This window comes from Emys orbicularis, chromosome 3 (assembly GCF_028017835.1).
Source record: "Emys orbicularis isolate rEmyOrb1 chromosome 3, rEmyOrb1.hap1, whole genome shotgun sequence".
NCBI classification, from domain to species: Eukaryota; Metazoa; Chordata; order Testudines; family Emydidae; genus Emys; species Emys orbicularis.
In genome coordinates, this window is record NC_088685.1 from 139,057,936 (window position 1) to 139,077,304 (window position 19,369).

At 42.5% G+C, this 19,369-nt stretch overlaps 1 protein-coding gene across 1 annotated transcript in view; it reads left to right on the forward strand.

Annotated features, from left to right (window-relative positions):
- Positions 1 to 19,369, forward strand: part of RYR2 (ryanodine receptor 2) — a 527,178-nt gene that overhangs the window by 477,167 nt on the left and 30,642 nt on the right. The window contains exons 95-99 of the mRNA XM_065401458.1: positions 1,046 to 1,132; positions 3,172 to 3,390; positions 6,803 to 6,933; positions 13,797 to 13,839; positions 15,555 to 15,688. Coding sequence (XP_065257530.1) covers positions 1,046 to 1,132; positions 3,172 to 3,390; positions 6,803 to 6,933; positions 13,797 to 13,839; positions 15,555 to 15,688 — 614 coding nt within the window. The remainder of the gene's footprint in view (positions 1 to 1,045; positions 1,133 to 3,171; positions 3,391 to 6,802; positions 6,934 to 13,796; positions 13,840 to 15,554; positions 15,689 to 19,369) is intronic.

A 19,369-nucleotide genomic window follows, 5' to 3' on the forward strand; every position in this document is an offset into this window, starting at 1 on the left:
GAGCAGTGATAAATAATTTCCCTTGTATATGAGACCTTTCAGAGCAGCACAAATGGCATGTGACAAACCAATTTAAAGAATTTTTGAAAACCCAATACTTAGTATAAAATTTCATATCTAGATGTAAATCTGCATAAAACAGATGTCCTATATTTTGCATGAAATATTTACCTTTTTAAAAACTGTCTTGAAAGCCCATATCTATGGAAAATAAGACTAATTAAAGGAACATGTTTCTCAAATAATACAATTTCCCTCTTTCCCAATTTAGATACATATTTATGCCAGCTTGTAAATTGTAATGCATTCACAAAAGGGGGTGGAGAGTTACGGTTATGCATACAGCCTTATCTTCAACATTCCCTGACTTTTTGAGTGATTTTTTGAGTGATTCACTTTGCAACTTTAGTATTCTTTTATTGTAGTGTGTGTGTGTGTGTGTGTGTGTGTGTGTGTAAGCTTGTGTATATATATGCAGAGAGAGATAAAAGCAGCAGCTGTGAATGTTTTAAAAATTAGCTATGGGAAAGATCCAAAAGTTTTAGTTAGCATACAAGTTTAGCTGCACATCTGAAACTTACCTGAACTGTTCAAACCACGTCCGGCTACAGACCTTAGGGGAACAGTATTTTCATGGGATTTCCCATATTTCCACTTTCAATCCTGTTGCAGTTGGAACTTGAAAGTACAGTGGCCTAACAACATGAAAACTAATTTCAAGATCGAGTTATCCAAGCTTTTCACTCTTCACAAGGTCTAAGATTTGGTTCCAAATTCAGCTTCGTTTTATGATTCTCCCACTCTAACTGAAAACCTTGGTAAACATGCAAGCAATTTTTGGAGGAGATTGTGGGAAGAGGTGTTCTTGTGAGGGTTTTTAACAGTAAAACTCTACAAGCTTTCTAGATTTGGATACTTTGAATATTTTTTATAACATAAGGTTCTTAGAAGTAATTTTTATGAGTTCACCAAATCAATATATATTGACTAAATCAATATATAAAATAATTTATAGATAAACTGTATTTTTTATTTTTATTTTCAGAACTATTTTGCTCGCAATTTTTATAACATGAGGATGTTGGCTTTGTTTGTTGCTTTTGCCATCAATTTCATCCTGCTCTTCTATAAGGTAAATTTGTTGTATTATTACTAATCAACCCTTGTATTGCATAATTGCATGAATCTGAAAAACATGGGAGACTGCGTAGCCAAATTAACACACTCTAACTTCCAATTAAAACTAGCCAAAGACTGCATAGCCTAGTGGATTAAGGGTCTGCTTAATATTTCAAATGTATTGAGTGCTTACCTTGTTAAAGTTATACCTCTATTAAAATGTCTATTAGTATTTTTTCCATCAGTACAATTCTAAAAAAAATAGAGAATCTTATGTAAAACATGCCACACATACCAAAAGCCTATATGCCTGACCTCTCTACACACAGTCATGGCAGGAAAGAGTTAACCATTTAAATAGTCAAATTCAATAAGGCACAAGGCTAATTAGAGCCTGCTGGGCCTGCACACTGCGGGGTCTTCACCTTCCTCATTGCAGAAGACCATCTCAGAGCACAGCCCCTCTCCTCCCCCACACTAGACCCTGCCCCAGTTGGTCTGCATAGTTCAGAGACTGCACAACAGAGGGAGTAAAAAGAACAGGAGTACTTATGGCACCTTAGAGACTAACAAGGGAGTGTAATTTGTGGCGGGAGCACATAAATCGGTCCTGCAGAAGATAGTTAATGCTGCTCCAAGCTATATTCGCTTTTCCACTGATGACTCTCTCCTGTCCCTGGAAGCTTCCGTACCTAGACGAATCCCTGGCAGAGCTGTGCTATCAGGGATTCAGAGCAGGGTTGGTCAGAGCTGCAGTGTGTGTTACAAGGCCTCCACCACAGGATGACTATGAGCCGCCAATGTGATGTGACCGTGAAAAAAGCTAATGTGGTCTTGGGATGCATCAGGCGAGGTATTTCCAGTAGAGATAAGGAGGTGTTAGTACTGTTATACAAGGCACTGGTGAGACCTCATCTGGAATACTGTGTGCAATTCTGGTCTCCCACGTTTAAGAAGGATGAATTCAAACTGGAACAGGTACAGAGAAGGGCTACTAGGATGATCCGAGGAATGGAAAACCTGTCTTATGAAAGGAGACTCAAAGAGCTTGGACAAAAGAAGGCTGAGGGGAGATAAGATTGCTTTCTATAAATATATCGGAGGGAAAAATATCAGGGAGGGAGAGGAATTATTTAAGCTGAGTACCAACATGGACACAAGAACAAATGGATATAAACTGGCCATCAGGAAGTTTAGACTTGAAATTAGACGAAGGTTTCTAACCATCAGAGGAGTGAAGTTCTGGAACAGCCTTCCAAGGGAAGCAGTGGGGGCAAAAGCCATATCTGGCTTCAAGATTAAGCTTGCTAAGTTTATGGAGGGGATGGTATGATGGGATAGCCTAATTTTGGCAATTAATTGATCTTTAACTATTAGCGATAAACATGCCCAATGGCCTGTGATGGGGTGTTAGATGGGATGGGATCTGAGCTACTACAGAGAATTCTTTCCTAGATGTCTGGCTGGTGAGTCTTGCCCACATGCTCAGGGCTTAGCTGATGGCCATATTTGGAGTCGGGAAGGAATTTTCCTCCAGGGCACATTGGCAAAGGCCCTGGGGATTTTTCGCCTTCCTCTGCAGCATGGGGCAGGGGTCACTTGCTGGAGGATTCTCTGCACCTTGAAGTCTTTAAACCATGATTTGAGGACTTCAGCAGCTCAGACATCGGTTAGGGGTTTATTACAGGAGTGGGTGGGTGAGATTCTGTGGCCTGCGTTGTGCAGGAGGTCAGACTAGATGATTATAATGATCCCTTCTGACCTTAAAATCTATGACTCTATGGTCATGACCTCCCATGGATCCCCAGTGATCTGTCAAGTTCATGGTAGCTTTTCTATAGTGAGGGAATGGCAAAACCAGTCATCCCAGTGGAATAAAGTAGAGGGATCTCTGAGAGGTATTTCTAGTGGCGATTTCTTCACAAAAAAAGGTTCCCTTCCCCCCATTTACATTTTTGTTTGTCTCTGTGATTTATAGTACATAGCATGTAGAAATGCAAAACTCCTGTCAAATTAAATAGTTTTCCCACTGACTGTGAGTGATTTGAACAGGTCTCCACCTCTGCTGTGATAGAAGAAAAGGAAGTTCTTGTGGTAAATGCTGAGGAAGACTCCAAGTTAAACAGCCTGGAAAGTGGCTCCCATCGGATCATCGCTGTGCACTATGTCCTTGAAGAAAGCAGTGGCTATATGGAACCCACGCTGCGGATTTTGGCCATCCTACACACAGTCATCTCCTTTTTCTGCATCATTGGATATTACTGTTTGAAAGTAAGAGGTCGAGGAATGTAACACTGTTTGTTTTTGTAGACCCCTTTGATCCTTTCCATTGAGTGATGTGCAGTGGAGCAAAATCACAGAAATTTTTCACAAACAGGGTGAGGACCCCCATGAAGAGCCACTATGTTGCTGGCTTCCCCTGTATATAAGTTATGCATGTGATGAACTCACAAGAATTCAGAAAGTGAGGCCTGTCATGTGAGGGAGGTGGAATCCCTCCATATGGCATGTTCTCATAGACTCAACACATGGCCATTTGCCATGTACATTAATGCAGCCCTGTTCTGGCTGAGGTGCCACCTGTGGCTTTCAAATACAAGTAGAGGGGGATACATGTGATCAGAGGAGGATAGATTACAATGGCAACATTGCATGTCAGCTGGCTGTGCTGCACAAGAAGTGTATGTTGCCAAGGGTGTGTGGTAGTTGGACTAGAGTTTCTGACTGATCTCCCATGGGTGATGTTCTGACAAGGCCTTCCTCTTGTCCCTTTTATACCTCTGTTAGTCTTGTTTTATCAGAAGTGGAATGCAACATAGCAGCAGCTTGCTCAAAGGAGGCACATGAATAGCATTTCTCTTTGCACAGGTTTTTATGCAGTAGGAAATTATTTGGCTTCTAGTTATTTTTTCATCCTATCTTTAATCGGTTACCTTTTCTTTGCCACAGAGACAGGATCTGCTTTCCAAGTGAAGGCAAATGATTAACAAGTGGCTGATTTCCTTATGCACTTTAAATACTTGCACAACACCAATAAATAGTGAAACACATTTTCCATGATTGGGTGTCAGGTGATATATGCAGTACCATCTCCAGGTCCTGGCTTTTGAGATACGCTTTTTTTTTTCTGTGTGAGTTTTATGGAATGTCTCTCAAAAAATAACTTTTTATATTTATCCTCTTGGTAGACATGAATTAAACTATTGAAGTAACTGTTTGCCATAATGATTTCCCACAGTTTCTGATGCCCTGAATGGAAGACATTGTCCTTAAAAGGGGCAGTTCTAGTCTCGACCTGTGGCCACTGTAGACACACGTTGCTTTAAAAAAAATCCATTTCAACTGTATTGCTTTTTATTTGTGTGCAAGATTTGTGTCTGTAAATTGCTGTTAAAATGGGAATGAGTAAAATCCACTAAAAACTTTTTATGAAGCTGTCTTCAAATAATATTTGAATTACAGTTTTTATATCGAGTGTAATATCCACCCTATTATCAAGTAATATAGTTTTAATTGTTATTGTTCCAATATAATGCTGTCCAGCTGTAGGCTGTGGTTTAGGTGCAGAGTCACTGATGTGGAGTGGATAAATAAAAGGTGAATTTGGGGAAATTCAGAAATAATGCTGGGAGCCTAACAGAATCACTTTTCAAAATAAAAGTCCAATAAAACAGCCCTCTGTATGTAATTAACGCTTTAGTGCAACCAGAATTTACTTTTCTGTCAGTAGCAGTTTTCTAAGGAAAGTCCATTCAAATGGAACTTAAAGATCTGCCAGCCGCATCCAGCCCCAATGGGAGGCACTTCTCTTGAATGTCAGTCACCCAGCTCATTATAGAGAGTTCTGTCCTAGGGAAGGCCTCCAGAGCCTTGCAGTCCAGATCCTCAGGGGCAGGCAAAGTGCACTGAGCACAACTCAAGGAGGCGGTGTGCAAAAGTACTTTAACGATATCTTTTGCATTACTCTCATCCCAGTGCAGCTGTTTCCCCTGCTGTGTCTTAAGAGCAGCCTCAGTACTACTTTAATTCATGCCAATCTTTAACAGCCCCAGGTGCCTTAATGCAACCCTAAGGTTACCATATTTCAACACTGAAAAAAGAGGACACTCCACGGGGGCCCTGGCCCTGCCCCAACTCTGCCCCTTCCCCGCCCCCATTCCAACCCCTTCCCCAAAGTCCCTGCCCCAACTCTGCCCCCTCCTCTGAGCACCCCGCATTCCCCCTCCTCCCTCCCGCTCTGATCTTGGTTGGGGGTTGCTAAGTGCTTCTCTGCTCCCCACTCGCCCTGCAGCCTCTGCACCCCCCCTTTCCCTGCAGCCTCTGTGACCCCTGCTCCCCACTCGCCCTGCAGCCCCTGCAGCCCCCCGCCCCAGCAGCCTCTGGGACCCCTGCTCCCCACTTGCCCTGCAGCCTCTGGGACCCCTGCTCCCCACTTGCCCTGCAGCCTCTGTGACCCCTGCTCCCCACTCGCCCTGCAGCCTCTGCACCCCCTTGCCCTGCAGCCTCTGTGACCCCTGCTCCCCACTCGCCCTGCAGCCTCTGTGACCCCTGCTCCCCACTCACCCTGCAGCCTGTGCACCCTCCCTTGCCCTGCAGCCTCTGTGACCCCTGCTCCTCACTCGCCCTGCAGCCTCTGCGCCCCCCGCCTGCCCTGCTCCCCCGCTCACCCAGCAGCCTCTGCCTGGCGGAGGCTTCGGACGCTCAGCGGCGACCGGGGCGGCGCGGGTCCCTGCAGCCCCGGCATACGCCACACTCCCCGCCCCACGCTGCAGCCTCCTTCCTGCCGCCGCCGAACACGTTCCCCGCTGGAAACAGCTCCCGCGGCCCTGGGGCCGCAGGAAGGGTCACCCAGTGGCCGGGGGGTCCCCGCCCGCGAGGGAAGCCCGAGCCGCTGGCTGGGCCCGGCCTCCCCGTGGTCCTGCGGGCTCGGCTGGGGCGCGCGGTCCGCCCGGCCTGCGGGGGCAGCAGCGGCCCCTCTGCCACCTTCTGCGGCTGCGCCCTCCCCCTCCCCCCGCCCGAGCTCGCTACAATGTAGCCAGGGTGGCTGGGCTGCGCTGCGGACCCGGCGGGTCGTGCTGGGGCCGGGCAGACCCTGGCTTATGCCTCACTATTTCCCCGGACATGTCCGGCTTTTTGAAAATTCCCCCCGGACGGGGATTTGAGGACCAAAAATCCGGACATGTCCGGGGAAATCCGGACGTATGGTAACCCTATGCAACCCCAGATGAGCCTGACATAGGAGCATGCCCAATGTGCTGCTCACTTTTTAGCCATGCCCCTTTTCACCCTGCTATGCTGACAGCAGGGAAGGTGTGTGGTCTACAAACCCTTATATTGGCTCTGTGCCACTGTAGGATCCCCCTGGCATTTGTCTGAGCCTTCTTGGGTTAATGGCCACAGTATTGAAACAGTGCAGTGCAAAGTCATTGTATGGCACTGAAGGATCTGGGCCTCATTCATCTATACATACCCAGGTTCCTGGCATTAGTCAAATACTTGACTGTTTGAAAGACTACTGTAGCTTATGTGTAGTATGCAATTTTTCCTTCTGATTGCTGGTTTAGCTTCATTCAATCTGTGCATTCAATTTTTATAAGCAGTTAGCTGTTCTTAAAAGATAGCAGCTCCCAGAGCTGTCACTGATTTTGAACTAATTTTTAATATGTTTATTTTTCTATTGCAGGTTCCACTGGTTATTTTTAAGCGTGAAAAGGAAGTTGCAAGGAAATTGGAATTTGATGGGCTGTACATTACAGAACAGCCTTCAGAAGATGATATTAAAGGGCAGTGGGACAGACTCGTCATCAACACACAGTGAGTGTTTTTACTTTAGCTTTTATAGCTGTGTACAGAATTTTCTGGAATACACACATTGTATATAGCTAGCTCTCAAGTTTCTCAGAAGTGGACGATGGCGATGGGGATTAGGCTTCCAGCAAAATAATCCAATAGACTGTAAGCATCTGTAGGAATTATTGTATATCATGATTATTAGTCTGTGTTCTGAGGGCCTGAATCTGAAATGACTTGTCCTGCAAAAAAAAACAAGGCACAATAAAGTTCACGTTGGTAAGTATTATATTTACTAACAAATGCGACTGCCACAGATACTGGGTGAACTGCACTTTGGAACCTTTTAGACCGCCTTGAGTGTGCCCCTCAGGTGACAGGCCCGGGTTCCTGCACCTCATTCTGGGCAGAACCACATGGTCCATCCACTCTGGGTCTGGGTCTCTGGACATCAATCCTAATTGTGTTGACACCCAACTCAATTTGGCACCTGTAGCCCTTTCGCTCCGGGGACCTGTGATCAGTCAAGTTGACTAAAGCAACTCAGAAACAATGCCTTCCAAACAAAGTATTATTTATTCATTCCCCCAAAGGCACAAAGCATGCAGAGCAAAGTGTAGAAACAGTAAATGGCATGGGTATTACACAACAGTCTTTCCTTGCCAGATTTTTGTAAACTCCCTTCATCCCAGCTAATCCCCCACTCTTGCTGGGAGAAAACAGCCTGCTGTGAGCAGGACAGTCTTTCTTTGTCTCCCTGTGTTCCCTTGCCAGCCTGTCAGCTCTTGCTCACACTTCCAGGGCCGCCTTTGGCCACTCATTAACCTCCCAACCTTGTCTAGGCCTCGGTGGCTTAGTGGGTTTTTTGGACCTCTCTCTTCTTAACCTTGGCAAACGAGCTGTGTCATCAGGGGCTGAGGAGTCACCTCTTCACAGCTATAAAACTGGCTATTCTGAGTGCTCTATCATAGTTTTATCTTTCCCACCTGGTTGCTTTAACAACCTCTTTTTAGCTAATTCTATAACAAGTAACTCATCATAAACACAGACACAGAGGTATGTACCATATTCATGAAACATAAAAGTTATTTCCCAGTTTATCACAGTTGTGCTAACACTGTACCATGACACACAACTGTAGAAAAATATTGGGCAAAAACATGCACACAAAATAAAGCTTCTTCAGGTTGGGGAAAAAACCCTTCAATTTGACACACACAATGAAGCTAGCTAACGCCTGCCTTCAGACTGCAATGTACTGTGGTGCAGAGTAAAAAGAGTGAGAAATAGAAACAGATGTTGCTTTCTCAGAATACTTGATTTTCTCATTATGTTTTTTAAAAAGAGAATTAAATGGTTATAACAGGAACTTTATTTGCATTGTTCAACTGAATAAGAATAACACTTGAAGACATATACAGTATCTGGAAAACTCAGATATCTAATAATAAAATTGTTCAGATGTTATTAAAAAGCTACAGAGCTTCCTCTGGTATGGCCTGCCTCTCTCCAGAACTGGAGAGTAGTTTCTGGCTCTTGTTAGGTTACAAACAGAGTGTTCAATAGTCTGGAGGTCAAGAATGAAAGAAAATAAAAGAAAGGAAGTGGTAGGAAGATACCAGAAAAGGGTAAAATATATAAAAGCAGGGAAGAGTGAAGAAAAGAGGTGAGCAAAGGGAAAAATACATTTAAAAAGGGTCCAGAAAGAGGACGACATGGGGGAAAGAGAAGATAACAGGAGAAAGGAATTGAGGGATATGAAAATAGAAAGGTGAATGGTGGTAAACAGAAGGTTAGATACCGTGATGTATCTATTTGTAGTGTGCCAATCATCATGAAACGTAGCCATCAATGGAAGAATTAAAATTCCCTTTATCATCCAAGTAGGACTCTCTTCTCTGTTCCTTTGTGGGTTTGTTGTGTTAATTTTTTTCAGAGAGAAAGAGAGTGCTTACCTGTTAGTTTATTGCTACCTCTATTGAGGGGAAGGTCTTAGCAAAGAAAGGGCAGTTCTTGAGGTGGTTGGGCCCCTGGTTTCTTTAAGGGCTTTGAAAATAAGAGCCAAATACTTAAAATGCAATGGGACCCATGTGCAGCACACAGGGACTTGAAGTACAGTAATATATTCCTGTGTGTCTATCTCACTCAGAGGACAGGCATTTGAAAATAATACTTAGCCCTGCCTTGAGTGCAGGGGACTGGACTAGACTAGATCACCTCTCAAGGTCCCTTCCAGTCCTATGATTCTATGATTCTGCTATGTAGAACTCATTACAGTAATCCAGCAGGGAAGTAACACAGACATAGATCAGTAACTGACAGTCTTCAGTCTTCTTGCTTGTGAGAGATAGAAAAGTGTTTCTGTCCATGTCTGGATGAGGAAGACAATGGTAGTGAGTAGATGAAATTATTTCAAAGATCTAGCAGAGGCTCATGGCTGTGACAGCCCCTTCAGTTGAGAACACTAGTCCAAGTACTGTGGCGGAGATGCTCAGATGTTAAGGCACACTTGACCTAATTTTACACCATGGTATCCAACTTGATAAAGAGGCTGGGAACTTGTTTTTATACCACCAGGTAAGAAGAAAACTCAGCACACTCCTGGTTAACCTGATCACAGAGATCACCCCCTTTGCTAATTCAAGGTTACAGTGCTGCAATACCTGTTTCCTAGAGCTGTTGGAAGCTGCATTGACATGGCAATTAGTCCAAAATACAGCTGTCTGTCTCCTAAGCATAAGAGTAACTGAGAACATGTCATGCTAGTGCTCTTCCTAATATGCTGGTTTCCCCATTGAGTATCAGGGCCAGTTCAAGTTCTTATTAATAAATTGTGAGGCCAGAAGTGATCATTGTGATCATCTAGTTTGACCTCCTGCATAACTCAGGCCAAGGACTTCCCTGAATTTATTTCTGTTTAATCTTGATTTAAAATTTGCAGTGGAGGAGGATCCACCACAACCCTCATGGTTTGTCCCAAAGGTTAATTAACCTTGTTGTTAAAAATCTGTGCTTTATTTTGAGTCTGAATTTGCCTAGCTTTGGTATCCAGCTATAAGATCTTTTTATATGTTTGTCTGCTAGATTGAAGTCTTCTATTATCAAATTTCTATTCCCCGTGTAGGTGCTTATAAGATATGTCTACAGTGCAATGAAAGATCTGTGGCATGGCTGTGTCTGGCCTGGGTCAGCTGACTTGAGCTCAGACTCTGGGGCTATAAAATTGCAATGTAGACATTTGAGCTTGGGCTGGAGCCTGGGCTCTGAGACCCTTCCCCCCTTGTGGGGTTTCAGTGCCTGGGCTCCAGCCTGAGCCCGAATGTCTACACTGCAGTTGTATAGCCTTACAGCCTGACCCTGTGAGCCCGAGTCAGCTGACCTGGGCTCTGAAACTCAGTGCTATTGATTTCCTTCTTTTTTTTAATCACAAAGTAGACATACCCATAGACTGTGATGGAGTCACCTCAGAACCATCTCCTTGATAAACTAAATAGATTGATTTCTTATGGTCTTTCACTATAAGGCAATGTTTTCCAGACCTTTAATAATTTATGTGGCTTTTCACTGAACCCCCCTAATTTTTCAGCAGCTTCCTTCTTGAACTTTGAACACCAAAATTGGACCGTGTTCCAGTCGCAGTCACATCAGTGCCAAATGCAGAAGTAATATTATCTTTCTATTCCTAATTAATATCCCCCGTTTACACACCCAAGAGTTATATTAGCCCTTTTGGCCATATCATCACTCTAGGAGCTCAGGTTAAGCTGATTATCCACCATAAGCCTGAAGTCTTTTTCACAGTCGCTGCTTCCCAGGATAGAGTCCCCATCCTGTAAGTATAGCTTGCAGGCTTTGTTCCTAGAGGTATGACTTTACCTTTGACCATATTGAAATGCATATTGTTTATTTGCACTCAGCTTACTTGACAATCCAGATTCTCTGTGTTAGGGACCTGTCTTCTTCATTATTTATGACTCCCCCAATCCTTGTGTCATTTTCAGACTTTATCAGTGATAATTTTATGTTTTCTTCCAGGTCACTGATAAAAATGTTAAATAGCACAGGGTCAAGAACCAGTCCCATGTTGGACTGGCATTGATTCTATAACCCTCCTTTAACTCTTTACTAATCGAGTCCCATATCAGCCGTTCTATTATCTTGCCTAGAATTGATGTCAGATTGACAGGCCTATAATTACCTGCTTACCCTTTTTAAATATTGGCACAACATTAGCTTTCCTACAATCCTTTGGAACTTCCTCAGTGTACAAAGACTAATTGAAAATAACCATTAGCAGTCCAGAGAGCTCTTTCGCCAGTTCTTCTAAAGCTATTGGATGCAAGCTATCTGGTTCTGCTGACTTAAAAACGTCTAACATTAGTAGTTGCTGTTTAATATCCTCCTGTGTTACCAATGGAATGGAAAGTATGTCATCATCTTCTTATGGTCTGAATACATAATCTGGCTTTTTCCCAAACACAGATCAGAAATATGTATTCAATACTTCTGACTTTTTAAATAATATTATTGACAATTCAATCATTTCCATAGAGCAATGGATCAATATCATTGTTAGGCTCATTTTTGTTCTTAATATACTTAAACTTCTTATTTTTCTTGCTCTGAACATAAGAACAGCCATACTGGGTCAGACCAAAGGTCCATCTAGCCCAGTATCATCTAGCCCAGTGTCTTCCAACAGTGGCCAATGCCAGGTGCCCCAGAGGAAATGAACAGAACAGGTAAACATCAAGTGATCCATCCCCCATCACCTATTCCCAGCACCTGATGGTCAATTGATTTCTCTTTGTGTCTTTTTCCTTCCCTTATCAATTTTCTACAATTGCTAGCTTCTAATTTATATTCATTGCTATCAATTTACCCTTTTTCCCATTTGTTATATATTGTTTTATTTTCTTGTAGTTGCTTTTCTTAGTTCTCATCTTTAAAGTCTCTTGTGGGGGAGAGATCAACTGCCTAATGGATCACCTCTCCCTCTCCCATTCAGCAAACATTGTGATCAACAGGTACACTGATATCCAAAACAAGGCTAATATGATCTAGAGACAAGTCATTTTCAGAGAAAAAGTCTAACTGTGGAACTTCCTACATCAGGTTGACCTTTCCTCCTTCAGAGCAGTGCAGTCTCATCACTTAACCTAACTCTATCATGAACCAAAGTACTCTCCACTCCCAATAGAGTTCCACCCAAAAGAAAAGACATCACATGGCATACAACACCATCAGCAGGTTAGGTGAGCATGCAGTCCTGCACAGTGAATGCTGAAGCTTAAATTCTTGTATTTGTCACCTAGATACTACAGTGGTTGACCCTGTAAATGCATGTATACATAGATAGACCTAGAACTGAATTGAATATTAATCAAAGATTGCCCACTGGTTGACAAGGTGATGTGCTGAGGCCCTAGATTGAGGGGACAGTTATGATTTCTGCTAGATTTACAAAGTGCATTCCTCTTCTGACTTGTATCCCGAATTAGAAGTGATCCATGACATTTGTGGTGACAAAAATTTCTGTTCCAGATGAGGCAGATGCATTTAGTATAGCTGTGTTTCATTTACATATGAAGGATGTCTTTCACTCCTGTTCCCACAGAGCATCACTACCAGAATCTTGTGACCATAGTTACTTCCTCCACTACAAATTCATTCCCTCCTCTCAGTGCTGCCATCTTCCTAGCTAAACAACTCTACTTCTCCAAATTAATTGAATTACATGTCCACAATCCCAGCCACCTTTTTGCTACCTGTGTCTCCTCAGACCCTCCCCTCCTCCACTGCTCTCTCTGCACCTGTTTCTTTCAAGATATCTTAGTGGATGTCTAGCCATGGACAACACCACCTGTCACCTTGTCTGTCACCCCAGCCCATAACCCGGGCTTAATCTTTGATTTGGACCTCTCTGTAGGTCCTCACATCCAGGATGTCTACACCTTGTTGATTCTTTCTGCATAACATATGTAAGATATGGCTTTTCTTATCCATTTACAGAACTGAAACTCTTGTCCAAGCTCTCATCTCACATCTCAGTAATTGCAACAGCCTTTTCTCTGGACTTGACAAATGTAATCTTTCCCCGTTTATATCCATTCAGAATGATTTGGCAAGGATCATTCTCTTGTGCTATTGCATTGGCCATGTCACCCTTCTCTTTGAATCCCTCTACTGGCTCTCCCCCTTCTCTATCACATCAAAGAGAAGCTCCTGGTCCTCACTTTTAAGACTCTTTACCATCAATCCCTTACATTCCTGTTATCTGTCATTCAATACTGAAATGTCAGGTCCCACTCTAATCATGCCTCTAATTCCCACTTGTTAAATTTTGAAACAAGCACCTTTGTCCTTTCTCCCATGCTGCCCGTCATTCTTAGGAGAAGCTCCTCCTGCCCCCATAAACATCTGCAAAGCTGTCTTTTTGTTCAGTGTTTGTACAGTGTCTGGGGTGCTATGGTAGTACAAATAATAGATAAAAATAATAATGATGATAAGTGAGCCCATAGCATATCACAGTGTTCTCTAATGGCTTAATGTGGATGTTGATGGAGGAAGATCAAGCCTTATAAACTCTGCACATTATACAGGGCGAATACCACCATCATTTTTATGGCAACATTTTAATTTCCAGCTAGGTACGCTCTGTATTTGATTTAGTTAACCCTGCAGATATAGGAATTCTACATCACTTTCCAACAATGTTTCTGGAGCCCATACATAGGAGAACTTCACTGCCTTCAACAGGAATTGTCTGTCTATGGACTGCAAGACCAGACCAATGTATGTGCATTTTCTCGTTCTTGTTATTTTTTTTTATACTACTCGGTACAACAATAATCCTCAAAGTATCTTTTCTCATCTATATTTTTCAGATCATTTCCTAACAACTATTGGGATAAGTTTGTTAAAAGAAAGGTAATGCTTTATATTGTTTTTCAATAGGCTTGATTATTTTTCAGGTTTTTTTAAGTTTATTGGAATTTTGTGCTGATTTTTGGTTTAATAGAAGATGGTACATTTCTCTAAAATATATATATATGCTTATATACTGTAGATTACCGTGTCTACCATTCTACACTATTTTAAATTCCTCACCCACTTTGTGCATGTAGTTACACATTTTTTGCATACAAGTTGGGCAATTAATTTTGAAAACTTGTTCCACATAATTTAGAGATCATGATGGTCCCTTATGACCTTAAAGTCTATAAGTTTATAAGTCTATTTGCCTTTTTAAATAAAAATCAGAAATGTAAGATGCATGTGAAATTTTGTATGTGTGTGTATATTACATACACGCAACCATATGTTTTTTGTGTGTGTGTACGTACATATCTACTTATTTATAGAAGATTATCCATCAACAGATAGATAACATTAAGGAGTTGTGATAGCTGCTTAAATATGAACATTGATGCTAGTTTCTTATAAATATTACTGTCAACCGCTTCTCCAGTTTCCACCAATAAAACCTGATCTTCCTGACAATTTTATAGATCACAATATCATCACAGGAAAAAAATCTTTCTAAGGAGTTTGATAAAGATCAAAAAAAGAGTTTTAAAGTTGTTGGGTCAGTTTTCTGTCTGTCACACAGGCTTCATACCAGTGTGACTCCACTGATTTCAGAGAAGTAATGTTTTTTATTGAAAATTTATCAGAAATTGACTTTTAAAATATTTCTCACTTTTTTGGCTTGTAATAATTATTACCTTGGCTAAAAAATTATGTTTTGTTAGCCTTGCTGAGGAAGATGCCATTTGTATATTTGAAGGGGTTGTTGGGAGATAGATAGATAGCGAAAGTCTGCACTAAAGTTGTCTAGGAAGGCTGATCAGGGGCTCATAAATGAAAATTTATTAAAAAGTAGCCAATGGAAAGCTGAGGGGAAAAAGAAAGGATTATGTTTTCAATCAGACTGTAGAATGCCTGGTTTAGTATGCTGGGGTAGAGAAATACTCTGAACAGACGTGAGTGTTTTAGAGGCAAAATGCAGTGTTTTAAGGAAGGGTTCTTTGTTTTACACACTTTTTCTGCTCCCCAGGGTACTGTCTGAGTCACAATAATGCAGAGCTGTTTTTATGCATATACCCAAAAAAAAAAAAAAAAAAAAAAAGCCTCAAAATGTACAAAAAATATCCACCCAGGTCTAAACCACAAATTATTAGGCAACTATACTATACTATTTCTTATTCAGTTATGTGCCTGTAATCTGTAATGTTTTCCTTTGGGTATATTTTTGCAAAGGTTAAAAATAAGTAAATCTTGTGGGATAAGAGTGAGTAATGCAGTATTCGGAAGTGATAGGGGACTGGTTACATCCTGTAATTGTTCATGTCCAGCTATTTTAATGTTTGCAGATATTTTGTGAAAGGGGCAGAATATATGTAAGCATAGATATAATATTTTTGGGTGTTTGTTAGCTGGAATTCACTGAAACTCACTTTCAACTGTTAGTCCTGTTAACGAGGTTTTTTTAACCAGATATATTAAGCATATTTCGAGTAACTTATTTTAAGATGGAAACAATTATATCTTATTTAATCAGATGTAAAAGAATAATCAGAGTAATGAAAACATTACCATTCTCCCACCCAACTGATTGTGTTAAACATTCCTCTAATCTTTAGGTTATGGATAAATACGGGGAGTTCTATGGCCGGGACAGAATCAGTGAGTTACTAGGAATGGACAAGGCTGCTCTGGATTTTAGCGATGCCCGAGAAAAAAAGAAACCAAAGAAAGATAGCTCCTTATCTGCGGTGTAAGTACTTCCTTCTGGTTTTGTGTATAAATTAAAATCAAGCATTTGAAATTTGTTATCTAGCTTTGAATGTTGTGGCTGTGCTTCAGAGGCGCTGATTCCATGGGTGCTATAGGGCTGGAGCACCCAGGGGAAAAAATAGCGGGTGCTCAGCATCCACCAGCTACAGCTGGTTAGCGGCACCCCCGATCAGCTGTTTGGCAGCTCAGGGAGAACGGCAGGTTAGTGGGGGCCTCGAGGGGTGGGAGCGGAGTGGGGGGCGGAGTGAGGGCAGGGCCCTTGGAGGCGAGGCCTCAGGCGGAGCAGGGGTGGAGCAGCCCCGTGAGGAAACAAAAGTCTGCGCCTTGCTGTGCTTATTCTGTACATGATAAATGTTCTTGATTTTATGATTTAGTGAATGTCGTGGACAAACAGAAGTTAGAGAGGTACAGTAGACAGAGAAGTCATAGAACAGCAAATTATTTTATGGCTGTGGATTTATTTTGTTATATTAGTGTTTGAATGCATAATATTGCCATTGTTTTAATAAGGCGTAATGATAGCATTGCTGGAAATTTTATTATCTTCATTTGATGGTTCATCCAATACTAATCAGCCAGAAAAAATGGACAGTGTGGTACATCATACATTCCAATTTTAAAAACAAGTGAAAAGAAATTACATGTTGTTAATAGACAATGCCATGAATGCTGTATAATCTAGAAAATTAGATGTGTAGTCTTGGAAACTTTGCTTAATTGGCTTTATGCAGTGTAGTTGTAGCTGCGTCAGTCCCAGGATATTAAAGAGACAAGGTGGGTAAGGTAATATCTTTTATTGGACCAACTTCTGTTGATGAGAGAGACAAGCTTTTGAGCCACACAGAGCTCTTCTTCAGGTCTGGGAAAGGAACTCCCAGCATATCAGCAAAATGCAAGGTGGAACAGATTGTTTAGCAGAAGTAGTTAGCGCATATTGTAAGGGACCATTGAAGGTAGAGAGGCCTGTTAACACCTCTGCAGTCATAGGACAAAGAGGGGATTAGTGAGGTTACAGATTGTTGTCCTGGTCTGTGGGGATCTTGCTTCTGATGATGAACTTGGAGAGGGTGGGGGGTTGTTTGAAGGCCAGAAATGGGGGGAGGGCGGGAGGGGTTAGGAATAATTTCTTTCAGGATGGGGTTGCCATCAAATATAGGTTGTAGTTGTTTGATGATACCACTAGTAACATGCTCACTTTACCATTTGTCTATCAAAGTCACCTTCTTAGTAGCCATCACATTGGCGAGAAGGGTAAGGTGAGCTGGTGGCCCTTATGGCTGACCCACAACTGTATTCCATCAGGATAGTTTCATTGTGACTATAACCTAAGTTCATCCCCAGAGTAGTCTCTGACTTCCACATAAATCAGACTGTACACGTACCTGCATTTTTTCCTGAACCTCATATTATCAATAAGGACCAGAGATTCCATTCTCTGGATGTATGTTGAGGATTGCTGTTCTGCCTTCAGAGAACAAAACCCTTTAGGAAACACCTAGACTGTTCATGGCCCTAGCAGAGCAAAGGCTATCAATGTGGATTTGGGGCTGTATCTTGCTGTATCTTGTTACCACTTATATAATCAGAGAAATATAAGATTGGAAGGGACCTCGATAAGTCATCTAGTCCAGTCCCTTTCCAGTGAGGCAGGACTAATATTATCTAGACCATCCCTGACAGGTGTTTGTCTAACCCAGTGGTGCTGGAAGGTGGGGGCAGAGGAGGAACAGGCCCTGGCCCCCTGCCCCTCCTCTTTCACCTGTGGCCTTGCCCCCCAGGCAGGCTGTAAGGTAAGTGCCCCGGGTGGTGGAGAAATGGCCTGGGAGCTGCTCTCGGGCCCCCCAGCCAAGGCAGGTGAAGGGTCTGGGGCTCCCCACAGTGGCCCGGGTAGCCGTTACCCCGGCCAGGCTCCAGCTTCTGGCCTGGCCAGAGGGTGGGGCCTCAGAGCAGCAGCCCGGCCAAGGTAAGAGCAGCCCAGGGGGCCTGGGACACTGTGGGGAGTCCCGGACCCTCCACCTGCCCTGAGTGGTGCATCCCGGGGCGGGGGGGAACATGGCCGGGGGCTGCTCTTGGGCTCCCTGCCCAGGTCGTGTGGAGGGTCCAGGGCTCCCCACAGTAGCCCCGGCCCCCTGGGTGGCTCTTACCTTACCCGGCTTCTGGACTGATCAGCGGGTAGAGCCATGGGGTATAGGTGGGGCCACAGAAGCGGCGGGGCCTCTTGGGCCCTCCACTTTTATGAAGGATCCGGCACCCCGATCTAACTTGTTTTTATAAATCTGCAATTGGTGCTTCCCTGTAGGTGCTTTGAACAGTTTTTATAAATGCACATTAAGATGGTTCAGGCAGAAAAGTTCAGAGTTCTAATTCCAGTTAACATTACAGCATCAGTAGACTTCCTGAGGAGGAAAACAAATGTAGTATTTGGAAAAGAAAAACCTTTTGCTTGTAGTAGCTGAATGAAGTGGACCTTTAAAGAAACTGTGACTATATTGGTGCTTTTGAAGGTGGTGGACTAATAGCACAGGCGGTTGCCAAACATAGTGCAGGCAGGTTCTGTACAACTGCTAGGGCACTACTCTGCCAGTTCATCAGTACTATGACCTGTGACATCCCCGCAATTGCAGACTTGGCTCTCTTGATGCCATAGTGTTTTTGTGTTCCATAGTGTTTAGGCAAATGTTCACTTGAAACTAAGGTGAAAGCGCCAGACTTAACTGTTTTCTTAATGGAGTTGTAGATTTGTGCATTTGTTCAGTTATACATTGTGTCTTAGAAATCCTGCAACTATTTTGAAGCAGTTAATTGTTCACGTGGTATTTGCATACTAGCCACCAATCTAAGCATTCTGAAAATTTTAAAAATTACCATCACAACCAGTCCTAGTTTTTACTTTTCTGCGTTTGAGGGGATTTTAGAACTATTTTTTCCATCATTACATAATGCCATTTCACTCTCTAACTAAGGAAATTATTAGATAATGTGGTGACAATGATTCTTAGAAAAACAAAGTTGTGGAGAAGAATTAGCTCTTAATCTGTTTTATAAAATGTAAGGTGTTTTAATTGTTACCACATCAAAAGTGTAGAAGTACAGGAATGAAAAGACTGTGAGCAACCAAATGTGTTCTCAAATATACATACAACCATTAAGCACAAATAGGTCACCCCTAATACAAACCAAAAAGAGTAACCACCCTAATCCAGAACCCAAAAAGCTCTAATGACTTTCCAAGTCAGTAGCGGACAGAAAGATCTTACTTGGTCTCCACTTTGTCTGTCTCCCATACACCTCAAGAAAGTGACTGAGTTGTCTTCTCCTCATGAAAAGTCTCTAGTTATCTGTTAATCCAATGATACATCCAAGGCAGGAAGAGTAGAGGGACACAAGACTTGAAGCAATTGAAGTTTTTACTGCCATTACTTTCCTTATCCTCCAAAACTGGGTCGTCTTAAAATACCAGATCCTCCAGGATTAAAGAGAATGCCTCTTGACCTGCCAAGGCCCAAATGTGGGGTGCAGTTTGTAAAAAAGACCCAAAATGAGGGAAACCAAATTATTCACTCAGTAAACTAAAATGCTGTAGGATTCATTCATGTAGTGTAAATAATGCTTTTGTAACCTCTTTTTCTTGATTCTTTACTTCTGATGTAAAAAAAAATGT